The sequence below is a fragment of the Polypterus senegalus genome, chromosome 14 (genome assembly GCF_016835505.1).
Source record: "Polypterus senegalus isolate Bchr_013 chromosome 14, ASM1683550v1, whole genome shotgun sequence".
In the NCBI taxonomy this organism is placed as follows: Eukaryota; Metazoa; Chordata; class Cladistia; order Polypteriformes; family Polypteridae; genus Polypterus; species Polypterus senegalus.
The window spans coordinates 144241963-144263849 of record NC_053167.1 but is presented as its reverse complement, the minus strand read 5'-3'; the positions used below and the strand labels follow the sequence as shown (position 1 = coordinate 144263849).

General features: G+C 38.6%; 1 protein-coding gene across 1 annotated transcript in view; it reads left to right on the top strand.

Annotated features, from left to right (window-relative positions):
- The window catches only part of LOC120514357 (interferon-induced protein 44-like), an 18211-nt gene extending 884 nt beyond the window's left edge, over positions 1–17327 (top strand). Inside the window, exons 2-3 of the mRNA XM_039734675.1 lie at positions 3371–3471; positions 16446–17327. Coding sequence (XP_039590609.1) covers positions 3371–3471; positions 16446–16628 — 284 coding nt within the window. The 3' untranslated portion in view covers positions 16629–17327. The remainder of the gene's footprint in view (positions 1–3370; positions 3472–16445) is intronic.
- The last annotated feature ends 4560 nt before the right edge of the window (positions 17328–21887 follow it).

Sequence of the window (21887 nt, the reverse complement as noted above, 5' to 3'; positions counted from 1 at the left end):
TCATCACCTCCAAAGCAGATAGTAGACGTCAGGTAGTATACAGTATGTATACCAAATTTCAGGTCAATAGGTAAAACGGTTTGCAAGCTGCATGTGATTTAAAATCCTGGACAGACAAATGAACAGCCACGGTAGCGTATTAAATATAAAGACATGGAATACTTTTAAAAATGTATTTTAGGGCAAAGGCCAAATACAAATCCTGTAGTTTTTAAAGCACACACTAACTCGGTATGGAGATATGGTATATAGATATATGACAATGGTAATAAAGACAGAGAGGTCAATTCATTCTATTGTTGTAAACCCACATAACTCTACAAACATTCAATAGACAAGACAAACAGAACAACTCTATTAAGACGTATAACACCAGCTCTCTGTAACACATATAATGTATATATTGTAGAGTCCAATCCTCTGTTGACTCAGGGTGAACAGCCTTAAAATGGATTAGATCAGTGGTCCCCAAACCTTTTGACACCAAGGAGCGGGTTCGTAGGGCAGTTTTATACACAATTTACATTACATTTCTATTATTATTAAGTTATAATATCCTAATAGAAATTATACAGCTTACCATAATGCAGAATCAGTGGGAGCCCTGAACTTGTTTTCCTGCAACCAGGCGATCCCATCTGGGGACGATGGAAGACAGTGACACGGGAAGTGTGTTGCTTATGTTCAGTCTACTCCTTAATCTCGTTTTGGTTGCTGTCACTGCAGAAAACGCTGCCTCACAAAGATAGGTTGTTGGAAATGGAAGCAGCTTCAATAGCTTCTTTCGCATTATTTTAATCTTCTCCTGTCTACAAGTTATGCCAATGAGAATTTTTCTCAGCATTTCTTTGTGATAATACACTTTCAGGGTGCGAATGATACCCAAACCCAATGGCTGAAGCACTGCTGTGCAATTGGGCGGGAGGAATTCAACACAAACATTATCTAAATGTGGAAGCATGTTGTGGGCAGTACAGTTATCAATCAGAAGCCGAATCATCCTTTTCTTCTTCTTCATATTGTGAGGTTTCTGAACTCTTTTGGGATCCCGAAATGGGAATGTCACACTGAAGTGTGAACCGAAGTGCGATTGCCACGTCTGTATAACATTGTTTGTCCGTTGTCGGGGCAGGGAAACAGCAGGCTCACAGCGTGTTGTCCCGTTGACGGAAGTCCCAAGAGAGTTTAAAAACCTCACATTTTCTTGAATGAGTGCCGCATTAATAGGAATGTTTCATCAATGAACCACATAAAGCTGCTTTTTGGCATCTTCAAATGCAGCTGTTCGCATACGTTTGCAACCTGAGATTTTCCTTCTTTTTTTGCATATAACAAAGACATATGCATTGCATTTGTCCAACAGATTGCACATCACAAACATTAACACTGTTATCGTTTTTTCGTATCTGCTGTTTCTATAGGAGGGTGACAATGAGTTAAATTCCAATGGATGTTTTTCAAATGCTGACATGCAATAAGCAAAAGGTATCACAGAAAACCACAGAAAACAAAAACAGCAAAAAAACAGTACAAGGAAAGTTTGAAGAAAGAACATTTTTTTTACAATGTTTCTGTATGGGGATCGTTGTGCACAACTGAGCTGTGACCACAGAACTAACTGCTCTGTGGATGATTCATTCAAGCATTTCAAGGTCACTTCGTTGTAATGAAAGTATCTGCTGCTGAATGTACTTCGTGGTAACGAGATTTCTATAGACTCATGTCATATGGGGAAACTGTCGGGACCATAAAAATACTTTGTTGTAATACTCAGTCTCTCTCTGCACCGCTGCAAAGCCCCGCCCACCTAGCATTCTGAAAAATGTCCTCAGTGAAGGGGGCAGCCTTTTTTCTGTAGACCTTCACTGAGTGAGTCCCTGTTGCCGGAAGTTCTCTCACGGCCTGGCTGTCAGGCCGCGGCCCACTAGTGGGCCAAGGACAGGTGGTTGGGGACCCCTGGATTAGATGGTTCCTATCAATTCCTTTCCAATGGAGATGAACACCATCTCCATTGTCTTCAGAAGCAATGAAACTGTAACTGCAATCCTTTACCTGCTGGCTTTCTTTCATCCACTCACCAGCTTTCACCAGTTGTACTACATGTTTGGTTTTCCCTCTTCCTGGTTGGTTCCCATGATCCTATTTAAATGTAACGAATAAGGAATGACTTTCTGTCTATACAGGAATCCCATTTCACTCCTCAGTGTTGAGGGGCAAAACCGTTTAAAGGTAAACAATCCCAACATAACCATAACATCAAACATATTATACATATAACATTTACACATTACACAAACGTACTGCTGCTAAAACGTAATTATTGTGAAATGGGCTTTGCAAAAAACTCAGAAATTAACGATTTATCTTAACATGGAGTAGACAATGTTACAATGTGATCAGTGTTACAATTCTTTATGGTAAATGTAGTCCTGAACTGGACACACTGGCCAGATGTTCTTTGTACGCATTGTCCATTTTATTTATCCATGTTTGTCAAAATTTTCTACTTCATGTTCTGCTTATTGTTTCTGTGGAGGTTGCTATAACATCAGTTCCTGCCACCTATTAAAGAGGGTGGCACACAGCTCATGTTGTCCACGTTTTTGGATTGTAAGGTGATAAAGTGACTCTTGAGTTTACATTTTGTTTTGGTAAAATATCATTTCAGATTTATTTTTGATCTCCAGCTTTGTTTTTCTTGATTGTGATTTTTGTCTCACATTTTGCTTTGATATTTTGAGTCCATGTTTTTCAGGTTACCAGTCTCTGTCAGTTATTCTGACCATAACCTTAAATACCTTTTGTCTCCTCATCCATATCTTAAGTATCAAATCCCTAGGGGAAAGTGTCTTACGTCCATCTGAACGCAATAGAAAGTGCATTTCATGTCAGTGATTCTTATGGACAGCTTTTACAAGTCAGCACTTTGATTACCACTGTGTTTGTTTCTCGGTAGTCTTCACACCTGGTGTTGGGTCAGAGTTCACACTGGCAGAGTACCTGAGAGATGACAGCAAAACAAAATATCATTACAGGGAAGAAAAAACACAATCAAAATGGCGCAGTGTCCTAAGGCAGAAAGTGAGGGCAGGTTATGGTCAGTGAGGTGGTGAGAAGAGAAGAAAGACGCACTAAGTGAAGGATGGAGTAGAAGATCTGGCAGTGGAGATGGACGGGCGTGTAGGGCTCAAGGGCAGACAAGGAAACAGGAGCTGTCTTTAGTATTTGGGGCTCAGTATAAGATCTTCATAAGCCTTGGACTGTGGCTTTTGCACAAACACAGAGTGATTTTCAACTAATAATATTTGTTTTTGTACGTCTGTATTTATTAACAGATTTTACTTTAATATATCAAATATTTTTCCTTTAGCAATCCCTCAGCTTGTACTGCTTACAAAGATAGATGAAGCCTGCTTAGAAATTGACGAAGACCTCAGTAAAGCATACTGGAGCCGCTACATTTACGAGAAGGTAGGCTAAAGTGATGTCCAGCAAACTGTGAGACTTAATTTAAATTCAAATAAGGCAGGTATGGCTTCATCTCCAGTCCCACTTCTTCTGGCTTTTTTTCTGGTGTTTTAATTTAATTGACTGTATCTTCATTATACTCTACTTAGTATACAGTTTTAAAGTACATCAATGTGTCTGTTTGAAAATGTGCGTCCCGTATATCTACAGTAAGGGAATGCCAGACACTGTTCTTTTAGAATATATCCAGTCAAAAATTACATTACATGCACAAACCACAGCATAATTGTATAAAATAATTTCACCATTAAATCCAGTCTGTCAAATGTAACTAGAGCATCAGCATGATTTGTAGTTTTCTGTGCAATTCCATAACTTTAAGAATAGCATAAGATATTCCAACATTCTTAATCCAGTTCTGGGTCATCAGAGGGCAAAGCCTGGGCAGAAGGAAGGAAATGGCTCTGGACAGGGTTACCAGTTCATCTCACTGTAACAATTCTGAGTTATGAATTACAGAGAATTCATTCATTTCATTTTAGAAGTTTTGCTTCTGTTTTGTTCTTTGTTTATGAAGGTGCTGATGTTGCAGATTATTTTGTGCTGTGATTGACACCATTTTGTGCTCTCGGATGACAGGGCCATATTGTTTACAGCAAAGGCGTCCATTGCTAATCATGTGACTGGACATTTTCACAATGACTGCACATGTTCTTTTATATATATACATTTGTTTAATTGTATGTTGGACTTTACGTATTTATGTATCATTTCTTAGCATTGTCCTGCTGCCACTATTCTATGGAGACATGTAGGTGAGATATTTCATGATCCTGTATATACGTAACAATAAACTGGGTCTTATCAGGTGATACACATAATAAAGACAGGCATGTTTGTTAATGACTGAGACATAAAAATCCCTTCTTTTGTTCTGTACCAAATGACAAGAAATCTGGTATAATATAATATAGGATTATATAATAATCCATTTAAAAGGTGAGCTCTCAAGATTCTACTGCAGTGTTACCTTCAGATGAGTAGTTAATGGTGTACAGTGGTGCTTGAAAGTTTGTGAACCCTTTAGAATTTTCTATATTTCTGCATAATTATGACCTAAAACATCATCAGACTTTCACTCAAGTCCTAAAAGTAGATCAAGAGAAACCAGTTAAACAAATGAGACAAAAATATTATACTCTGTCATTTATTTATTGAGGAAAATGATCGAATATTACATATTTGTGAGTGGCAAAAGTATGTGAACCTCACGGATTAGCAGTTAGTTTGAAGGTGAGGTGTGAGGTGTCAGGTGTTTTCAATCAATGGGATGCCAATCAGGTGTGAGTGGGCACCCTGTGGTTTTTAAAGACCAGGGGCCTCATGTATAACGCCGTGCGTAGAACTCGCACTATAACATGGCGTAAGCACAAAAGCCGAAATGTGCTTACGCACAGAAAAATCCAGATGCAGGAATCTGTGCGTACTCCAACTTCCACGTTCTTTCGTTACATAAATCCCGATCAGCGTGAAAACTAACGCTCGTGCACGCGCATTTTGTAACGCCCCAAATCCTCCCAGAATTACGCCTATTTGAATATGCAAATCAATATAAATCGCCCTTAAGCGCAGCCTTCTGTGAAAAGACAATGGGAAAAGCACGGGGAAAATATAAGAATTTCAGCGAATACCAAGTGGAGGCAAAGGAAAAACATACTATTTGTTCAAATAAACCGTGGAATAATCAACAAAATGAAGTTGATCGAGTGACATAGCGTGTTGGAGAAACTTGAAAGCTCACATTCACAAAATCGCACAGTGCCGGAAATAAAAAAGAAGTCACATATCAAAGTCGCCGTGAAAAGCCGAGTTGTAAGCCCACTGTCTGAGTGTCAAATGAAAGCTTATTAGGGTACAGAGAAAAAAGGCACACGGTGGGGAAAAAGCACGAAATGTCAACTTTAATCTCGAATTTTCCACTTTAATCACGTAGTTTATTTTGTCATTTAGTAGAACATTATAAACTTCATCTTAAAATCGTTTAATTAACCAGTTTCTCAAAATTACATCGTAATTAAAGTAGCACGTTAAATGCTTTGTTTTGTATTTGATCTTCTACTCGTATGTGATCTATGTGTGTGAATCACTACTTGCTTCTTAAACTCTCCTCCAACTGGACACAGAGTCCATTACATTAGTGATATTACAGCTCTCTGAATAACTAAAATACTGAGATGTATACGTGATGTCATTTTCATGATGATAGGAGCTAAAGCACGTTATTAAACATGGGTTTCATGAGCCTCGTGCTCATGACAAGCATTTATCTTTTGTCGAAATTTGTCGCTGCGTTTTTAGCTGTGTTGTTATTTTCTCTTTCTGTTTTATATTCAATATATATTGGCATAGCAGCCCCAAGAGTCCTTGCTTTTCTTTCCCCAAGTAACCGATCGCCACACAATCAGCTCTGTAATAGACGTTAAGCCATCTGTAAGCTTAGCGCCGATTCTTCAAAACGTTTAAAGAACATTGAAATATCTTCGTAGTACATGTTTAATTATTCTATCCTTCATGACACTCCCAGTGAAGAATATAGATTATTTAAATGAAGTTAAAGTTTTATCTGTATAATTTAATAAACATATTTTGCTGCATTTCACCTTAAAATTATATCGTCATCATATGTAAATACGCGCTTTATAAAGTGCGCAGGTTGTGTGATATTATAACTGTAGTGCAAGTTTACAGTGAGGTGATTGTACTTATAAGTCCTAACAGTTCTACAAGGAGCACTTGATTGAGTGCATTTAAAGTTCTTGGGATTAAACTGTTTCTGAACCGCGAGGTCTGTACAGGAAAGGCTTTAAAACGTTTTGCAGTGGCTGAGACAGCGTGTCCTTGAAGCTGTATACCGATAATTCTTTTCCGATCAGCTGCTGCTGTGATTCACACTCAGATACAGTGATATAAATACTCCGAGTGGTGCAGTGAGAGCAATACGGAAAAAGATGATTCCGCTGTGGCAACTCCTAACGGGAGGAGCTGAAAGAAGAAGAAGAAGAAGAAGAAGAAGAAGAAGAAGAAGAAGAAGAGAGTAACAACGCTAAAGCAGTTATGGTATTTGGAATACTATGGCTGTTCCCTGGACCATTATATTGTTACGAGTTAATTACAATCAGATGCATTACACTAATAAACAATATGCGGTTAGTTTCTGTGTATTTATAAAGCCGCGTCATGAAAATAATGAGTAATCACACAAGAACAGTAGCATTGCTTTGACGCTGGGTGCCGCCAGTTTGCAAAACCGAGCGGAGAACTTGCGTACGACAAGGCATGAGGTACCGTGGAAAAGTGCGTGGCTTTACGCCAAGTGTAGGTTTTATACATCGCGATTTGAATGTGGAAAAGTTCTTACGCAACATTTCTGTGCGTACGCACCGTTTATACATGAGGCCCCAGGGATCTATCAAAGTCTGCTCTTCACAACACGTTTGAGGAAGTGTATCATGGCACAAACAAAGGCGATTTCTGAGGACCTCACAAAAAGAGTTGTTGATGCTCATCAGGCTGGAAAAGGTTACAAAACCATCTCTAAAGAGTTTGGACTCCACCAATCCACAGTCAGACAGATTGTTTACAAATGGAGGAAACTCAAGACCATTGTTTCCCTCCCCAGGAGTGGTCGACCAACAAAGATCACTCCAAGAGCAAGGCACACGTGTAATAGTCAGCGAGGTCACAAAGGACCCCAGGGGAACTTCTAAGCAACTGAAGGCCTCTCTCATATTGGCTAATGTTCATGTTCATGAGTCCACCATCAGGAGAACACTGAACAACAATGGTGTGCATGGCAGGGTTGCAAGGAGAAAGCCACAGCTCTCCAAAAAAAAACATTGCTGCTCGTCTACGGTTTGCTAAAGATCACGTGGACAAACCAAAAGGCTATTGGAAGAATGTTTTGTTGACAGATGAGACCAAAGTAGAACTTTTTGGTTTAAATGAAAGCATTATGTTTGGAGAAAGGAAAACACTGCATTCCAGCATAAGGACCTTATCCCATCTGTGAAACATGGTGGTGGTAGTATCATGGTTTGGGCCTGTTGTGCTGCATCTGGGCCAGGACGGCTTGTCTTCATTGATGGAACAATGAATTCTGAATTATATCAGAGAATTCTAAAGGAAAATGTCAGGCCATCTGTCCATGAAGTGGATCTCAAGAGAAGGTGGGTCATACAGCAAGACAACGAACCCTCAGCACACAAGTCGTTCTACCAAAGAATGGTTAAAGAAGAATAAAGTGAATGTTTTCGAATGGCCAAGTCAAAGTCCTGACCTTAATCCAATTCGAAATGTTGTGAAGGACCTGAAGAGAGCAGTTCATGTGAGGAAAACCATCAACATCCCAGAGTTGAAGATGTTCCGTACGGAGGAATGGGCTCAAATTCCTCCAATCCGGTGTGCAGGAATGATCAAAAGTTACCGGAAACGTTTAGTTGCTGTTATTGGGGGGTCACACTAGATACTGAAAGCAAAGGTTCCCATACTTTTGCCACTCACAAATATGTAATATTCGATCATTTTCCTCAATAAATAAATGACAGAGTATAATATTTTTGTCTCATTTGTTTAACTGGTTTCTCTTTATCTACTTTTAGGACTTGAGTGAAAATCTGATGTTGTTTTAGGTCATATTTATGCAGAAATATAGAAAATTCTAAAGGGTTCACAAACTTTCAAGCACAACTGTATTTTTATAGCTGAACTCAATATTCAAACTCCAAAATCCTGAAAAGAATGCAGTGGAACTCAGGTACATAAAACTACTAAAATATAAGAGTTATGAATGGACTACATTTTTTTTGTTTTATTACTAGGCATATACCTTTTTTCTTATGGTAAAAAATGTTTCTTTAGAGGAATTTATGTAATACTAGCAGAATACCCGCACTTCACAGCGGAGAAGTAGTGTGTAAAAGAAGTTATGAAAAAGAAAAGGAAAAATTTTAAAAATAACGTAACATGATTGTTAACATAATTGTTTTGTCATTGATATGAGTGTTGTTGTCATATCTATATATATCTATATATATATATATATCTATATATATATATATATATATATATATATATATATATATATATATATATATATATATATATATCAAAATACCCGCGCTTGGCAGCGGAGAAGTAAAAAGAAAAGGAAACATTTTAATAATAATGTAACATGATTGACAACGTAATTGTTTTGTCATTGTCATGAGTGTTGCTGGCATATATATATATACATAAATGTGTACATATATACACACACACATATACTATGGGGTGCGAAATACATTGATTTTCTGAATATATAAAGTCGGCGTCAGAATATATAAAGTCAAAACTTTAATATATAAAGTTATTCCCGAATATATAAAGTCAAAACTTGAATATATAAAGTCACTGTCGGAATATATAAAGTCAAAACTTGAATACATTAAGTCAGCGTCGGTATATATAAAGTCAAAACTTTTTTCTGAATATATAAAGTCAAAGTCAAAATATATTGATTGAAACGAGTCTGAACTGAAGTAAGTTAACAAAAACGTATTCAGAAAAATAAATTAAAAAACACTGTTCGGTTAATGTTTTGAAAATGATGCATGTGGCCTGCCCAGGATTGGTTCCTGCCTTGCGCCCAGTGTTGGCTGGGATTGGCTCCAGCAGACCCCCGTGACCCTGTGGTCGGATTCAACGGGTTGGGAATGGATATTCCAGCACTGACTTTGTATATTCTGACGATGACTTTATATATTGAAGTTTTGTGTTTATATATTCCAGCGCTTACTTTATATTGTGAGGTGGAGGGCTTCGCTATTACTTGTGGGGACGAAACTTGACTTTGGTAACTGATCATGCTCCACTTCAATGGTTTTACCGACAGAAAGATACAAACTCTCGCCTCATGAGATGGTTTCTGGGCTTACAACTTTTACCGTTTCACAGTAAAACATCGACCAGGTTCTGAACACGTCAACGCAGACGTATTATCACGACTAAATGAACCTGGTACAGAGAGTCGCTTGATTCACGGGAATGTGAATAAAGCTGAGGGGGAGGGTGTGAGCTGGAGGGCTGATCACACCCCAAATAGAGAGACAGCCGCCCCTGGGCAAACCACAACCCCTGAAACACAGACTACCCTCACATTGCTCTTTACTTTCTGACTTGCGCTATAACGCGTAATGCAAACCTCGCGTGATACTCCGCTAACTTAAAAGCCTTGTGCAGCGCCTGTCAGTTGAAAATTGATTGTTTGCTTGCTTTTATCTCTCTCTCTCTGCTCCTAGCGGAACTGTCATCTCTGACTTGTCATGGAGCACGTTTAAGCGCATGTGTTGCAGTGTTTGAATAAAATCCTTCTTGTTTCTACGACCTCCTGTGTCTCTGTACAAATCTGTGACCCAAGCGTGACAATATATTCCAACGCTGACTTTATATATTCAAGATTTGACATTATATATTCCAGCACTTACATTATATATTCCGAAATATTCCAACGCCATCTTTATATACTGAGGTTTTGGGAAGCGCTGATCAATGTAATCGGTGTACCAGGAAATCATGCATTGACAGAAGTTCCCCTTTGGTTGGAATTGAAACTGTGATTAAATGCATTATTTTTTTAATGCGTTATGGAGCACATGCATCAAAGTTTCTCAGCTGTGCGATTGTCAATGTGACCTTTTGTAAGTAGTGCCTGGAGGATTCAGTGTGGAGAAACTGTAGAGACAGCGTGTGTATTAACTTGTGGATTTTTCTGTGAGTATTTGGTGGCAGCGTCACAAAGTCACTTCTGTAAGACTGCGTTGGCTGCGGAGCTCAGCTCAGAGCGAAATGAGGTGAATGGGAGGGGAGATGATGACGTGACTTCCCCACCCGCCTTAACTGTCAATCCCCCACAAACACAGTCTCTCGGAATTTGCATAAATACAGCCGTTCACCTGCAATTTTAACTTAGTTACAAAGTGATCAAAACTCTCGTTTATATCCTGCGTCCTCTCATTAAACTTGTATCCCACATTACCCATGGGCATGACAAACGCCAGCGGCAGCATGTCTATAAACTTAATTTAAACTTCAGGTTTACACCGTGCTTTCTTTCCGAGGTAGCAGCACTCATGAATATGGTAGTATATGTCACTCGCTCGCTTCTTATTGTTTCGCTGCCTTCTCAATTATATAATGCATGTTTTCTTAAGCGCGTTTTGGAGCTCTTCCTGGTTTTCTACGTAGTGCATTGACAGTCAGTTCACGTGGTTACGTGGGAGGCGTGATGATGTCACACAAAACTCCTCCCCCCACGGCTTTCGACCTCAACTCCATTACAGCATATGCAGAAAAATAGCTTCCAGTTATGACCATTACGCGTAGAATTTCGAAATGAAATCTGCCCAACTTTTGTAAGTAAGCTGTAAGGAATGAGCCTGCCAAATTTCAGCCTTCTACCTACACGGGAAGTTGGAGAATTAGTGATGAGTCAGTGAGTGAGTGAGTGAGTGAGTGAGTGAGTGAGTGAGGGCGTGAGGGCTTTGCCTTTTATTAGTATAGATTATTTTCTGAGAAATAATTTGTCTGAAACAAAGAACATTTTATTCATATTATGTTGGCATTTTTACCAAGGTATCGCTATTGCTGTTGTTGGATGCTATACTAAAACAAGCATGTCATCACGTGTTCATCATGTCACTTACAGTACGTGACACTTTAAGGCAGTGGTGTTCAATATTGTGGATATGTAAAAAAAGCACATATTTCATTCTACTCATTATCTTAGCTCTTTGGCAATGAACAATTACTTGAAATGTTCACTGTGTTCATGTTTAACGGTATTGGGTTTAGATGTTTGGGTTGGCTGGCTTTTTCATAACAGACTTCTGCTTGGTTTAGGTTAACACTGATGTCCTGGTCACTCATACTTCTACTCGTCTTTTGGCGTGTCAGGCTGCTTAAATGCTCTCTTTCTACTTCACATTCAGGGGTATAGTGATATCTAGTCACCTTTCTTCTTCAACACAGGAACAATGGCCTATTTAAATTAATTTTACAGAGTTATCTTCCCTGTGTTACTGACTATGCTGACTCACGAGAGACAGAACGGAAAAATGAAAATGACCTGGGGCCTCATGTATAACGGCGTGCGTAGAATTCACACTAAAACATGGCGTATGGACAAAAGTGGAAATGTGGGTACACACAAAATAATCCTGATGCATGAATCTATTCATATGCCAACTTCCACGTTTTTCCGCTACATAAATCCCGGTCAGCGTGAAAAGTAACACACGTGCACATGCCTGCTGCCACTCCCCAACTCCTCCCAGAATTACACCTCTTTGAATATGCAAATCAATATAAATAGCCCTTAAGCACAGCGTTCTGTGAAAAGACAATGGCAAAAGCACGGGGGGGAGAAATAGAAGAATTTCAGCGAATACCAAGTGGAGGCAAAGGAAAAACGTACTATTTGTTGGTTTAAACAGTGGAATAAACAACAAAAGGAAATTGATCTAGTGACATAGCATGTTGGAGAAACTCGAAAGCTCAAGTTCACAAAGTCGCACAATGCCCAAAATAAAAAAGAAGTTGTCACATATCAAAGTCGCTGTGAAAAGGCGAGTCGTAGCCCACCGTCTAAGTGTCATATGAAATCTTATTAGGGTACAGTGAAAAAAAAAGAGCACTCAGTGGGGGTAAAAGTGTCAACTTTAATCTCGACATTTCCACTTTAATCACATAGTTAATTTTGTTATTAAAGTAGAACATCATAAACTTCATCTTAAAATCGTTTAATTAGCCAGTTTCTCAAATCCCATCGTAACTAAAGCAGCATGTTAAATGCTTTGTTTTGTATTTGTTCTTCTATGTGCTCAATGTGTGTGAATCACTACGTTTCTTAAACGGGCTTTCTCTTCGTCCAACAGAACACAGAATCCATTACAATCGTGATATTACAGCTCTCTGAATAAATTAAATACTGTGATGTATACGTGATATCATTTTCATGACGATAGGAATTAAAGCATGTTATTAAACATGGGAACATGGTGGCGCAGAGACAGTGACAAGCTGGCGCCCTGTCCAGTTATGGTTCCTACCTCACGCAAGATGCTTGCTGTGCCGTGCGTGACCCTCGATGAAATAATTTACTGCAGCAGTACTGTCTCTTTCAAATGTATTAACACCCAATTCCTGTCCTTCCTTTTCTTTCTCCAAGTACACAATCACCACACAATCAGCTCTGTAATAGACGTTAAGCCATCTGTAAGCTTAGAACACTGATTCTTCAACACTTTTAAGGAGCATTGAAATATCTTCGTAGTACGTGTTTAATTATTCTATCCATCTATCCTTCCAGTGTTGTGCCAGTCCCAGCAAGCATACAGCACAAGGCAGGAACAATCAGTGAACGGGCGCCAGCTCCTCGCTAGCACTGCGACACCGTGCCCTCACATGTTTAATTATTAACAATATAGATTATTTAAATGATGTTAACCTTTTATCTGTATAATGTAATAAACATATTTTGCTGCATTTCATCTAAAAATGATATCGTCATCATATGTAAATATGCGCTTTATAAAGTGGCTCAGGTTGTGTAATATTATAACTGTACGGTAAGTTTACAGTGAGGTGATTGTACTTATAAGTCCTAACAGGTCTACAAGGAGCACTTGATGGACTGACTGAGTGCATTTAGAGTTCTTGGAATGAAACTGTTTCTGAACCGCGAGGTCCGTACAGGAAAGGCTCTGAAGAGTTTGTCATATGAGAGCAGTTCAAATAGCGCATGGCTGAGGCAGCGTGCACTCAATGCTGTATACTGATAATTCTCTTTCTGATCAGCTGCTGTACAGCTGTGATTCACACTCAGATACAGTTGGATAAATACTTGAGAGGAACAATGCTAAAGCAGCTCTAGTATTTTGATTAGTTTGGCCATTCTGTGCACCATTATATTGTTACTAGTTAATTACAATCAGATGCCTTAAACTAATAAACAATATGCGGTTAATTTCAGTGTATATGTAAAGCCGCGTCAGGGATGTGAATCTAAAAAAGAAAGGGAAACCACATGGAATAAAAGCACTGCTTTAACACTGAGTGCCGCCAGTTTGCAAAACTGAGATGAGAACTTGAGTAAGCAAGGGATTGAATTGGCATTAAAATGTGTGTGGCTGTACACCAAGTTTAGTTTTTATACATCGCGATGTGAGCACAGAAATGGGTGTACGCACCATTTATACATGAGGCCCCAGGAGAGGCGAATAGTAAAAAAAAACAAAGAAAGAAAAATATAAATAACAATCTTCCTCTTCTTTCGGCTACTCCCGTCAGGGGTTTGCCACAGCAGATCATCTTCTTCCATATCTTTCTGTCCTCGTCATCTTGCTCTTTTACACCCATCACCTGCATGTCCTCCCTCACCACATCCATAAACCTTCTCTTACGCCTTCCTCTTTTTCTCTTGCCTGGCAGCTCTGTCCTTAGCATCCTTCTCCCAATATACCCCTCATCTCTCCTCTGCACATCCAAACCAACGCCATCTCGCCTCTCTGACTTTGTCTCCCAACCGTCCAACCAGAGATGACTCTCTAATGTCCTCATTTCTAATCTTGCCCATCCTTGTCACATGCAATGCAAATCTTAGCATCTTTACCTCTGACACCTCCAGCTCTGTCCCCTGTGCCACCGTCTCCAGCCCATATAACATAGCTGGTCTCACTACCGTCCTGTAGACCTTCCCTTTTACTCTTGCTGATAGCCATCTGTCACAAATTACTCCTGACACTCTTCTGCAGCCACTCCATCCTGCATGCACTCTCTTTTTAACCTCTCGTCCACAATCCCCATTACTCTGTATTGTTGATCCCAAGTATTTAAACTCATCCACCTTCACCAACTCTACTCTTTGCATCCTCACCATTCCACTGATCTCCCTCTCATTTACACACATGTATTCTGTCTTGGTGTTCCTACTGACCTTTAATCCTCTCCTCTCCAGAGCATATCTCCACCTCGCCAGGGTCTCCTCCAAATGCTCCCTACTATCGCTACAGATCACAATGTCATCACCAAACATCATACTCCACTCCTGTCTAATCTCATCTGTCAACCTGTCCATAACCATTACAAATAAGAAAGAACTCTGAGCCGATCTCTGATGTAATTCCATCTCTATCACTCCTACCACAGAGGTCACCACTGTCACACTTCCCTCATTCATATCCTGTACAACTCTTATGTACTTCTCTACCACTCCCTACTTCCTCATCCAATACCACAGCTCCTCTCAGTCACCCTGTCATTTGCTTTCTCCAGGCCCACAAAGACACAATGCAACTCCTTCTGGCCTTCTCTAAACTTCTCCATCAACATCCTCAGAGCAAACATCGCATCTGTGGTGCTCTTTCTTGGCATGATACCATCCTGCTGCTCACCAATCGTCACCTCCCTTCTTAACTGAGCTTCCACTACTCTGTCCCATAACGTCATGTGGCTCATCAATTTTATCCCCCTGTAGTTACTACAGCTCTGCACATCCCCTTATTCTTAAATATCAGCACCAGTACTCTTCTTCTCCACTCCTCATGCCTCCTCTCTCTTTCCAAGATCCCATTAAACAATCTGGTTAAAAACTCCACTGCCATCTCTCCTAAACACCTCCATGCATCCACAGGTATGTCATCTGAATGAACGGCCTTTCCATTCTTCATCCTCTTCATCGCTGTCCTTACTTCCTCCTTGTTAATCCATTAAAGACACACAACTGATGATCGATGAGGGGAAAGGGTATAATATGGGCTGTACCCCATCAAGCATCAAGCACTGCTAAGCAGCGAAACACAATCAACGAGCTTTGTCCCCCATAAGTGACAGAATAGCACCTGTGTGGCAGTTCAAAAGTGCATCATAAAACTGCAGACGGAATATTTCAGATTTTGGAATTCCAGGTAAAGCATACTCAACCTGGAGTCATCATGGTCCCATAAAAGCCAGCAAGAGCTGTCACCACATAACCTTGCTGGTTTGAGGAAGATTTTTTTAAGGCTTAATGCACTACTAGTAATATTTTAAAGTCAATTCTAAAGGACACTGGTAACCAATGTAACGACATTAAAACTGGTGTGATGTGCTCAAATGTTCTTTTTCTAGTTAAGATTCTTGCTGCTGCATTCTGCACCAACTGCAACCAATTGATGTCTTTCTTAGGGAGAATAATTAGAAGTGTATTAATGTAATCTAACCTACTGAAAACAAAAGTGTAAATTAATTTTTCAACATCTTGGAGTGTTTTAAGAGGTCTAACTTTTGCAATGGTCCTTAAATGAAAAACTGCGGTCCTAGTATTATGGTTAATATGCAATTTAAAGTTTAAGTCAGAGTCCAAGATTATACCCAAATTCTTTACTTCCAATGCCTTAAAAAACAGTGCAATGGTTCATTCAGCATCTGAGATTTGAATATAAATACAATCACATAGTGCATATAATATAAGTGCAGTGCGTATTCATCTCCTGAATTTCTGGTCTTCGATTTTTCTGTTTACTCTTTGATTTTAAAGACTGGTTAGCAAGAAAGTTTGGTGCAATAGTTTAATCTTTTAGGTTTCAACTTGTTTCTGGTTTTGAAAATGCTCCTTGTCCTCTTCTAGCCTTCAGTCAGAATAACTGGGAGGGATATACAGGATTGTCTTGATTAGGACCACAATTCTAAAAGAACAAATTCTCTGGGTGTGTGTGTACCCTCTGCTGTGCTACTTATAGAAGAAACGTAGAAGTGGGAACAGAAATTCTACTCAACAACTGAAATAACTGTGTCTTCCAAGTTTATTTCAAGGAACTTTAATGTAATCATTAAGCTCTCGTTTCCTTAAGACTATATTCACGAGCTGGGTTTGTGAACTTTTGTTTCCAACTGATTTCCAGGTGAAGAAACTGGGACAGATTCTGGGAATTCCAGTTTCCTGCATTATGCCAGTTAAGAACTACTCTTCAGAGACAGAGCCGGTGCTGGAAGTGGACATCTTGGTCATGAAGGCCCTGAAGCAGATGCTGAATGCCACCGATGATTACTTTTCTGATTTGAAGTTGAAGGGTGAAGCTCACTGAAACATCTATGGTTTTTCCACATATAATTTCTTTTCTTGTTTCCTGCTGTATAGTAAAATGTTTGTAGTGATTTAGAAGTGATGAATAAACTAATAAAATATACTAAAAACTAGACCTTCCAATCACATTAGGTTAGGTTAGGTTAGGGAGACTTTATTATCCCAGGGAAAATTTGTTTGCAGCAGGAAAGTACAAAAACAGAAGCCATTGTTCCACAGATCCAATAGATCAACAATGAGACAACATTTGACAACCAATGTTATTGCATAAGCACACACTCAAGATCAATACAAAGAAGAATTACTTTCACAAGTACTGAAAACAATAATACAGAATTTAACATTTTGTGGCATCCCTACAAGCAACAGACTTGAAAATGCTTATACTGTAGCTGTAGGAATAAAATATTTCTTAAACCTGTTGCTCTTTACCTTTGGAAACTTAAATCTGCAGCCTGATGACAACTGTTATAATTTGTAGAAAAGAGGACAGCATCTGTCAGACAGAACTGAGTTGACTTTCATTCTAAGCTGTTTGTGATACAGTTCAGCCATAGAGGTCTGCTGTGAACCAATAATTTGACTACTCATTTTTATAATATTGTTAAGATGGCTATATTCTTATTATTGAGGTTGATAAACCAACAGATAAAAGCAAATGTAACAATACATTTAATAAAGGACTTATAAAAAAGTGTCATTATGGTTTTGTCCACTTTAACAATTTCTAAGGAAAAAAAGTCATGGCTGCCCTATTTTACAGATTTTTGCTGTGCCATAACGCAAATCCATAGCAAAACTAACAAAGTTATAAAAATATTTAAATTGTCAAATACAGAAATGTTTCAAAGAAAACATGAGAAAAATATAAAGAAGGTAGAATAATTATATAAAAGCATAAATTCATAACTCCAGGAACTGATGTAAAGTTCACCGGGAATGACCAGGAGAAAGTAGGGTGAAATGACACCTTTTATTGGCTAACTTACTAAATAGATTACAAATGTTAGCTTTCGAGGCAGCGAAGGCTCCTTCATCAGGCAAGGGAATGACCAGGAAAGGGAACAGAAAATGAGCTGAGAGTTGAAACCAAACATCAGTCTTATCATCCGTCAATCAATAAATCTAAACCCGAGAATCTCAGTGAGGATACTGAAAGCAGAAGTCAAGTGCAGGGAGGACTAAACAGTAAACTAATACACACCACACCTGAAGGTTGTTTTCCTTTGTATATCCGCAAACTCGGATGTTGTCATACGTGACATGTCAATACTTGTGATCCATAGGAATCATCACTGTTATGATTGGCAGTCTTTATTCATTTTTTGTAGCTTTTCAAGGATACATCCAATTAGGGATGTTGAATGTCAATGATTCTAAAAAAATGCTTTTTCATTTTATGGATATAATACTTATTATGCATACTTATTAAATAATTGAGCTACAGGTGTCCATGGACCACCCTATGCCAATATTATCAAATACATTTTTTTTAAATAAATGGTTCATTATGGTCAGTGATGCAGCTACCATCCTGTTTGTAGCGGTAATTGCATCCAGCAGGGTGCTGATGGCCCCCTAAGAATGTATGTTTGTTAGAAATTGCAACTTTTACTAAACCAAAATACTGTATATTATAAAATAAAAATATTGTTAAGTCATCCGTGCGGCGTGGGTAAAAACTGGTCCATGATAAAGATATCCGACAGGAAGCCTTTAATGATTAACTAAACATTATCCAGAATTATCTTGCAATACATTTGCGTTAAATTTAATGTAATAGATGCTCTTTAACAGGTCATTGCTCTAGCTCAGAGTATGGAGCACTTTTAGCATGCGTCTATACACCAAGCCTGTCAGTAAACAGCAAAAAAAAAAACCTGCGCTTTTACTGTGCCTGACAACCAAGATAACCTACCACGTGTCAAAGTCACCCTGAATTTTTTCTGATCACTACAATATTATATCTTTCCCTAGTGGTTTGGCAGTTCTTCTAAAATGAAGAAAGAAAATATTACTAAAGAAAAGATACGTTTAGCTTCTGGTATTGTTGGCTTCACTCAGTCAAAGGAGGCTCCTGGCAAAGCACGATGCAGTTTTGGGGTTCCTGGCAGCCGGCCGTGTCCACCTCAAGAGTGCAGGAGGCCTGGTCCCAGGCACGAGCCAGAAGGATGTGCTGCCTCCATCTGTGGTTAAGTTTAAGCTTTCAGTAGCATTTTCTAGTGCCTTAATGCTGCTTTTTTTCATTCTTTGGTTGCAAAATAAGAACAAACAATATCCAAATATGGGATTTGGTTTTTGCTAATCAAGTTCATCTTTAAGTAGCAGATAGTAACTGCTGAACATAGATTGACTTTCACAAACTGCTCCATTTGTCTCTCCTTATCTCTGTTTCACTCTCTTCCTGTCAGTTCACTTACATTGCTTAATCCTTCAGCTGTGTCTGTTCATGTCCTCAGTTACCAGTCTTAAAGTAAAATAATGTCATGTAAAATTAAACTCACAGATCATTGTGGCACACCCTTTGGCTTGGCTACAGCTGTGAGACGTGCATTATGGTTGTTCTGGTAGTACGATGCTCCTTTTTCCAATGATATTGACAATCTTGGCATTTGCATTCCTAATGGCATGTCGGAGATGGAAACAATAGTCAATACATTACTCTGTGGTGCTTGGAGTGTCTGTATCGTCAGCCTTATCTGTAGAAATTAAGAAACAGGAAAGGACAGTTGTTTGAGATTGGCAAGGATGGGCTTTGTGTGCAGAGGATTCTTCTGTTGAGAAAATGCAGTAATGTACAGGATGGCGTGTTTTGGTGCATCATTGTATGCAAAACATGCAGAATATCACAATTAAAAAAAACCACACTGTGCTCCTCCGTGATGATTTGGACCAGAAGCCAACTGAATGAATTTGTCTGATGTGCAGCAGATTATCCTCGTTATGTAGCTGTGGAAAAAAAAACACAAGTAAATGTAGAAGTGTGAATGACGTCTTAGGGGTCAACTTGTTTCCTTCAATCCTTTCTAAGTTAATTTTTTCATTTTGCAAAACTGTATTTAAAAAAAAAATTGTCTTTTTGAGTCACTAAGAATAAGCCTTGTGAGTGCCAGTCCTGAAAGAAAAACGAGTTACCACCAGGAATTTAGTTATACAGTATGTTACTTTAAAGTTTGTTCTGGATTGCTTATTGCTGAGGGCAGGAAGTAATGTTTTACATTTATTTTGTTACTTGTACTTAAAGGAACACTTCTTTATTTTACTTTTTTTTATTACAACTGCTAATTATTTGCAATTAACGTGTGTGATTAATGTGTTAAAAATTTCTGCAATTAAATTTTTTTCAAAGCAACCCCTAAATGTGTTAACTGAATCTGATCAATTTGTTCGCGCTTTAGACCTAATTAAACAGCACCAAATGAATGCAGGTGTTAACAACGCTTGATCATTTCCTGTGTTGTTTCTTGATGGTCTTCATCCCTACACACCCATAGAGTTGCCCCTCTTCCCTTGTAATGTGGGATCATAAAATACAGCGTACCCTATAGAATCAGTAAGGGGCACCATTTGACCCGAATTTTCATACACATCATTTTATATATTTACTACCACTTCAAAATGCTTGGGATAACAAGAGAGCAATTAAAAAACAATTAAAATCAAACCAGTTATATAAACAGAGTGAATGAGTTAATTTTTTTTGTTGTGCTAATATTGTAGACGTGAAAACCCTGGGAGTTGAGTGACACTGCACATTACTGTCACCCATTATGCTGCATTCACATACTGGTGGTTAAAACATATAGTGAAGGGTCCAAAACAAGATGCTCCACGCAGTGATGTCTGCTAATGCAAGGTCACCCTTGAAACACAAGAGGCTGTGAAGGTGTAGGTCTGAGTGTGAGACAGAATGTCAGCGTGTCAGCAATGGTGATGAATACGTTTGCCGTGAAGCTTTTTTGGTTGCTCACGGAGGGATATCTGACCTGAAACAGCACAGTGCGGGTGCTACCCATGGCCAACCTTCTAAAAAGCAGATAACAACATAGATTGAAAGTCCTTTATTCCTTATACCTCACTCAGACTTCCCCCAAAGCAAATATGGTAAGTTGACGACATTTAATTAATGGCATTTTACCCTCTGTAGCCTACATTATGCAATAATCAGTGCAAATTCATCATACTGACATTTCATCCATTTGGGGTTGAATGTTAAGATAGTCAGACTTATTTTATAATTTATAAATGACACATTCTATGACAATGTGCAATCCAATTAAATTGTTGCTCTAATTAATGATCTCCGCTCCAGGTAAAGGCGGCGGAGTTGACTCATGTGGATCTCACTGTTTGTCACAATCTTAGTTCTACCACTGCTGATTGTACACAAAAGCTGAACTAGGATTTGATGTTTTTTTTTTTTAATTTAATTTTATTTTGTACTTCTTAGTGGTTTTCATATGACTTGTAATATAGAAGTCCAGACTATGTGTATTGGTTTTTCCCAAATATTTTAGCAACCCCTGGTTTGTTTGGTGGTCATTGGGTATTGTTTCTCTTGCACAATAAATTAACTGTAATAATTTCACATGCATAGCAATTATTAAAACTGTGTTTTTGTATTGGAAATTAAACAGTGAGTTATATTTGCTTAATAGAAAAATATTAATATACTGTACTTTAAGGAAAGAACGATATATTGCAATTAATATGCAATTAATTTTGATGAAAAATTTCATTCTATTAATATGTTACTTACCCCATGTAGATTGTAGTGATAACCAAGAAAAAATTTTAATCTCGTGTTTTCGTGGCTCTCTTTCGCTTCCTCGACTCCTATATGTCACACACTCGGGATGTGCTCGTCGGTACTTGTTGGTATGTTTTCCTCTTGATAGCCTCTTGTACTTTGTTGTTCCACTAAATTCTTGTTTTTCGATAAATTACCTTGCAGGTTTCATCTTTCCAAGGACTTCAGTAACATGGATTATAAGTGTATAAAATAATAATGATGTGGACTAATGAAGCTAGAATATACTAACAACTCAGCCACTGTCAGCCTAAACAAGTACATCAAATTAGGAAAAGATAAGTTAAGGCTACTAAGGGACCATAACGCTGGCAAAGCTGAGTTCTTTATTCAAGAACTGAAGTTTTATAGGTGGAATTCCAAGAGTTGTGACCACCTTGATGTCACTGCTGAAGGACCACCCCTCAGCCGTTATATTTGACTGTCCCACTTTAAACAACTTCTACCTAA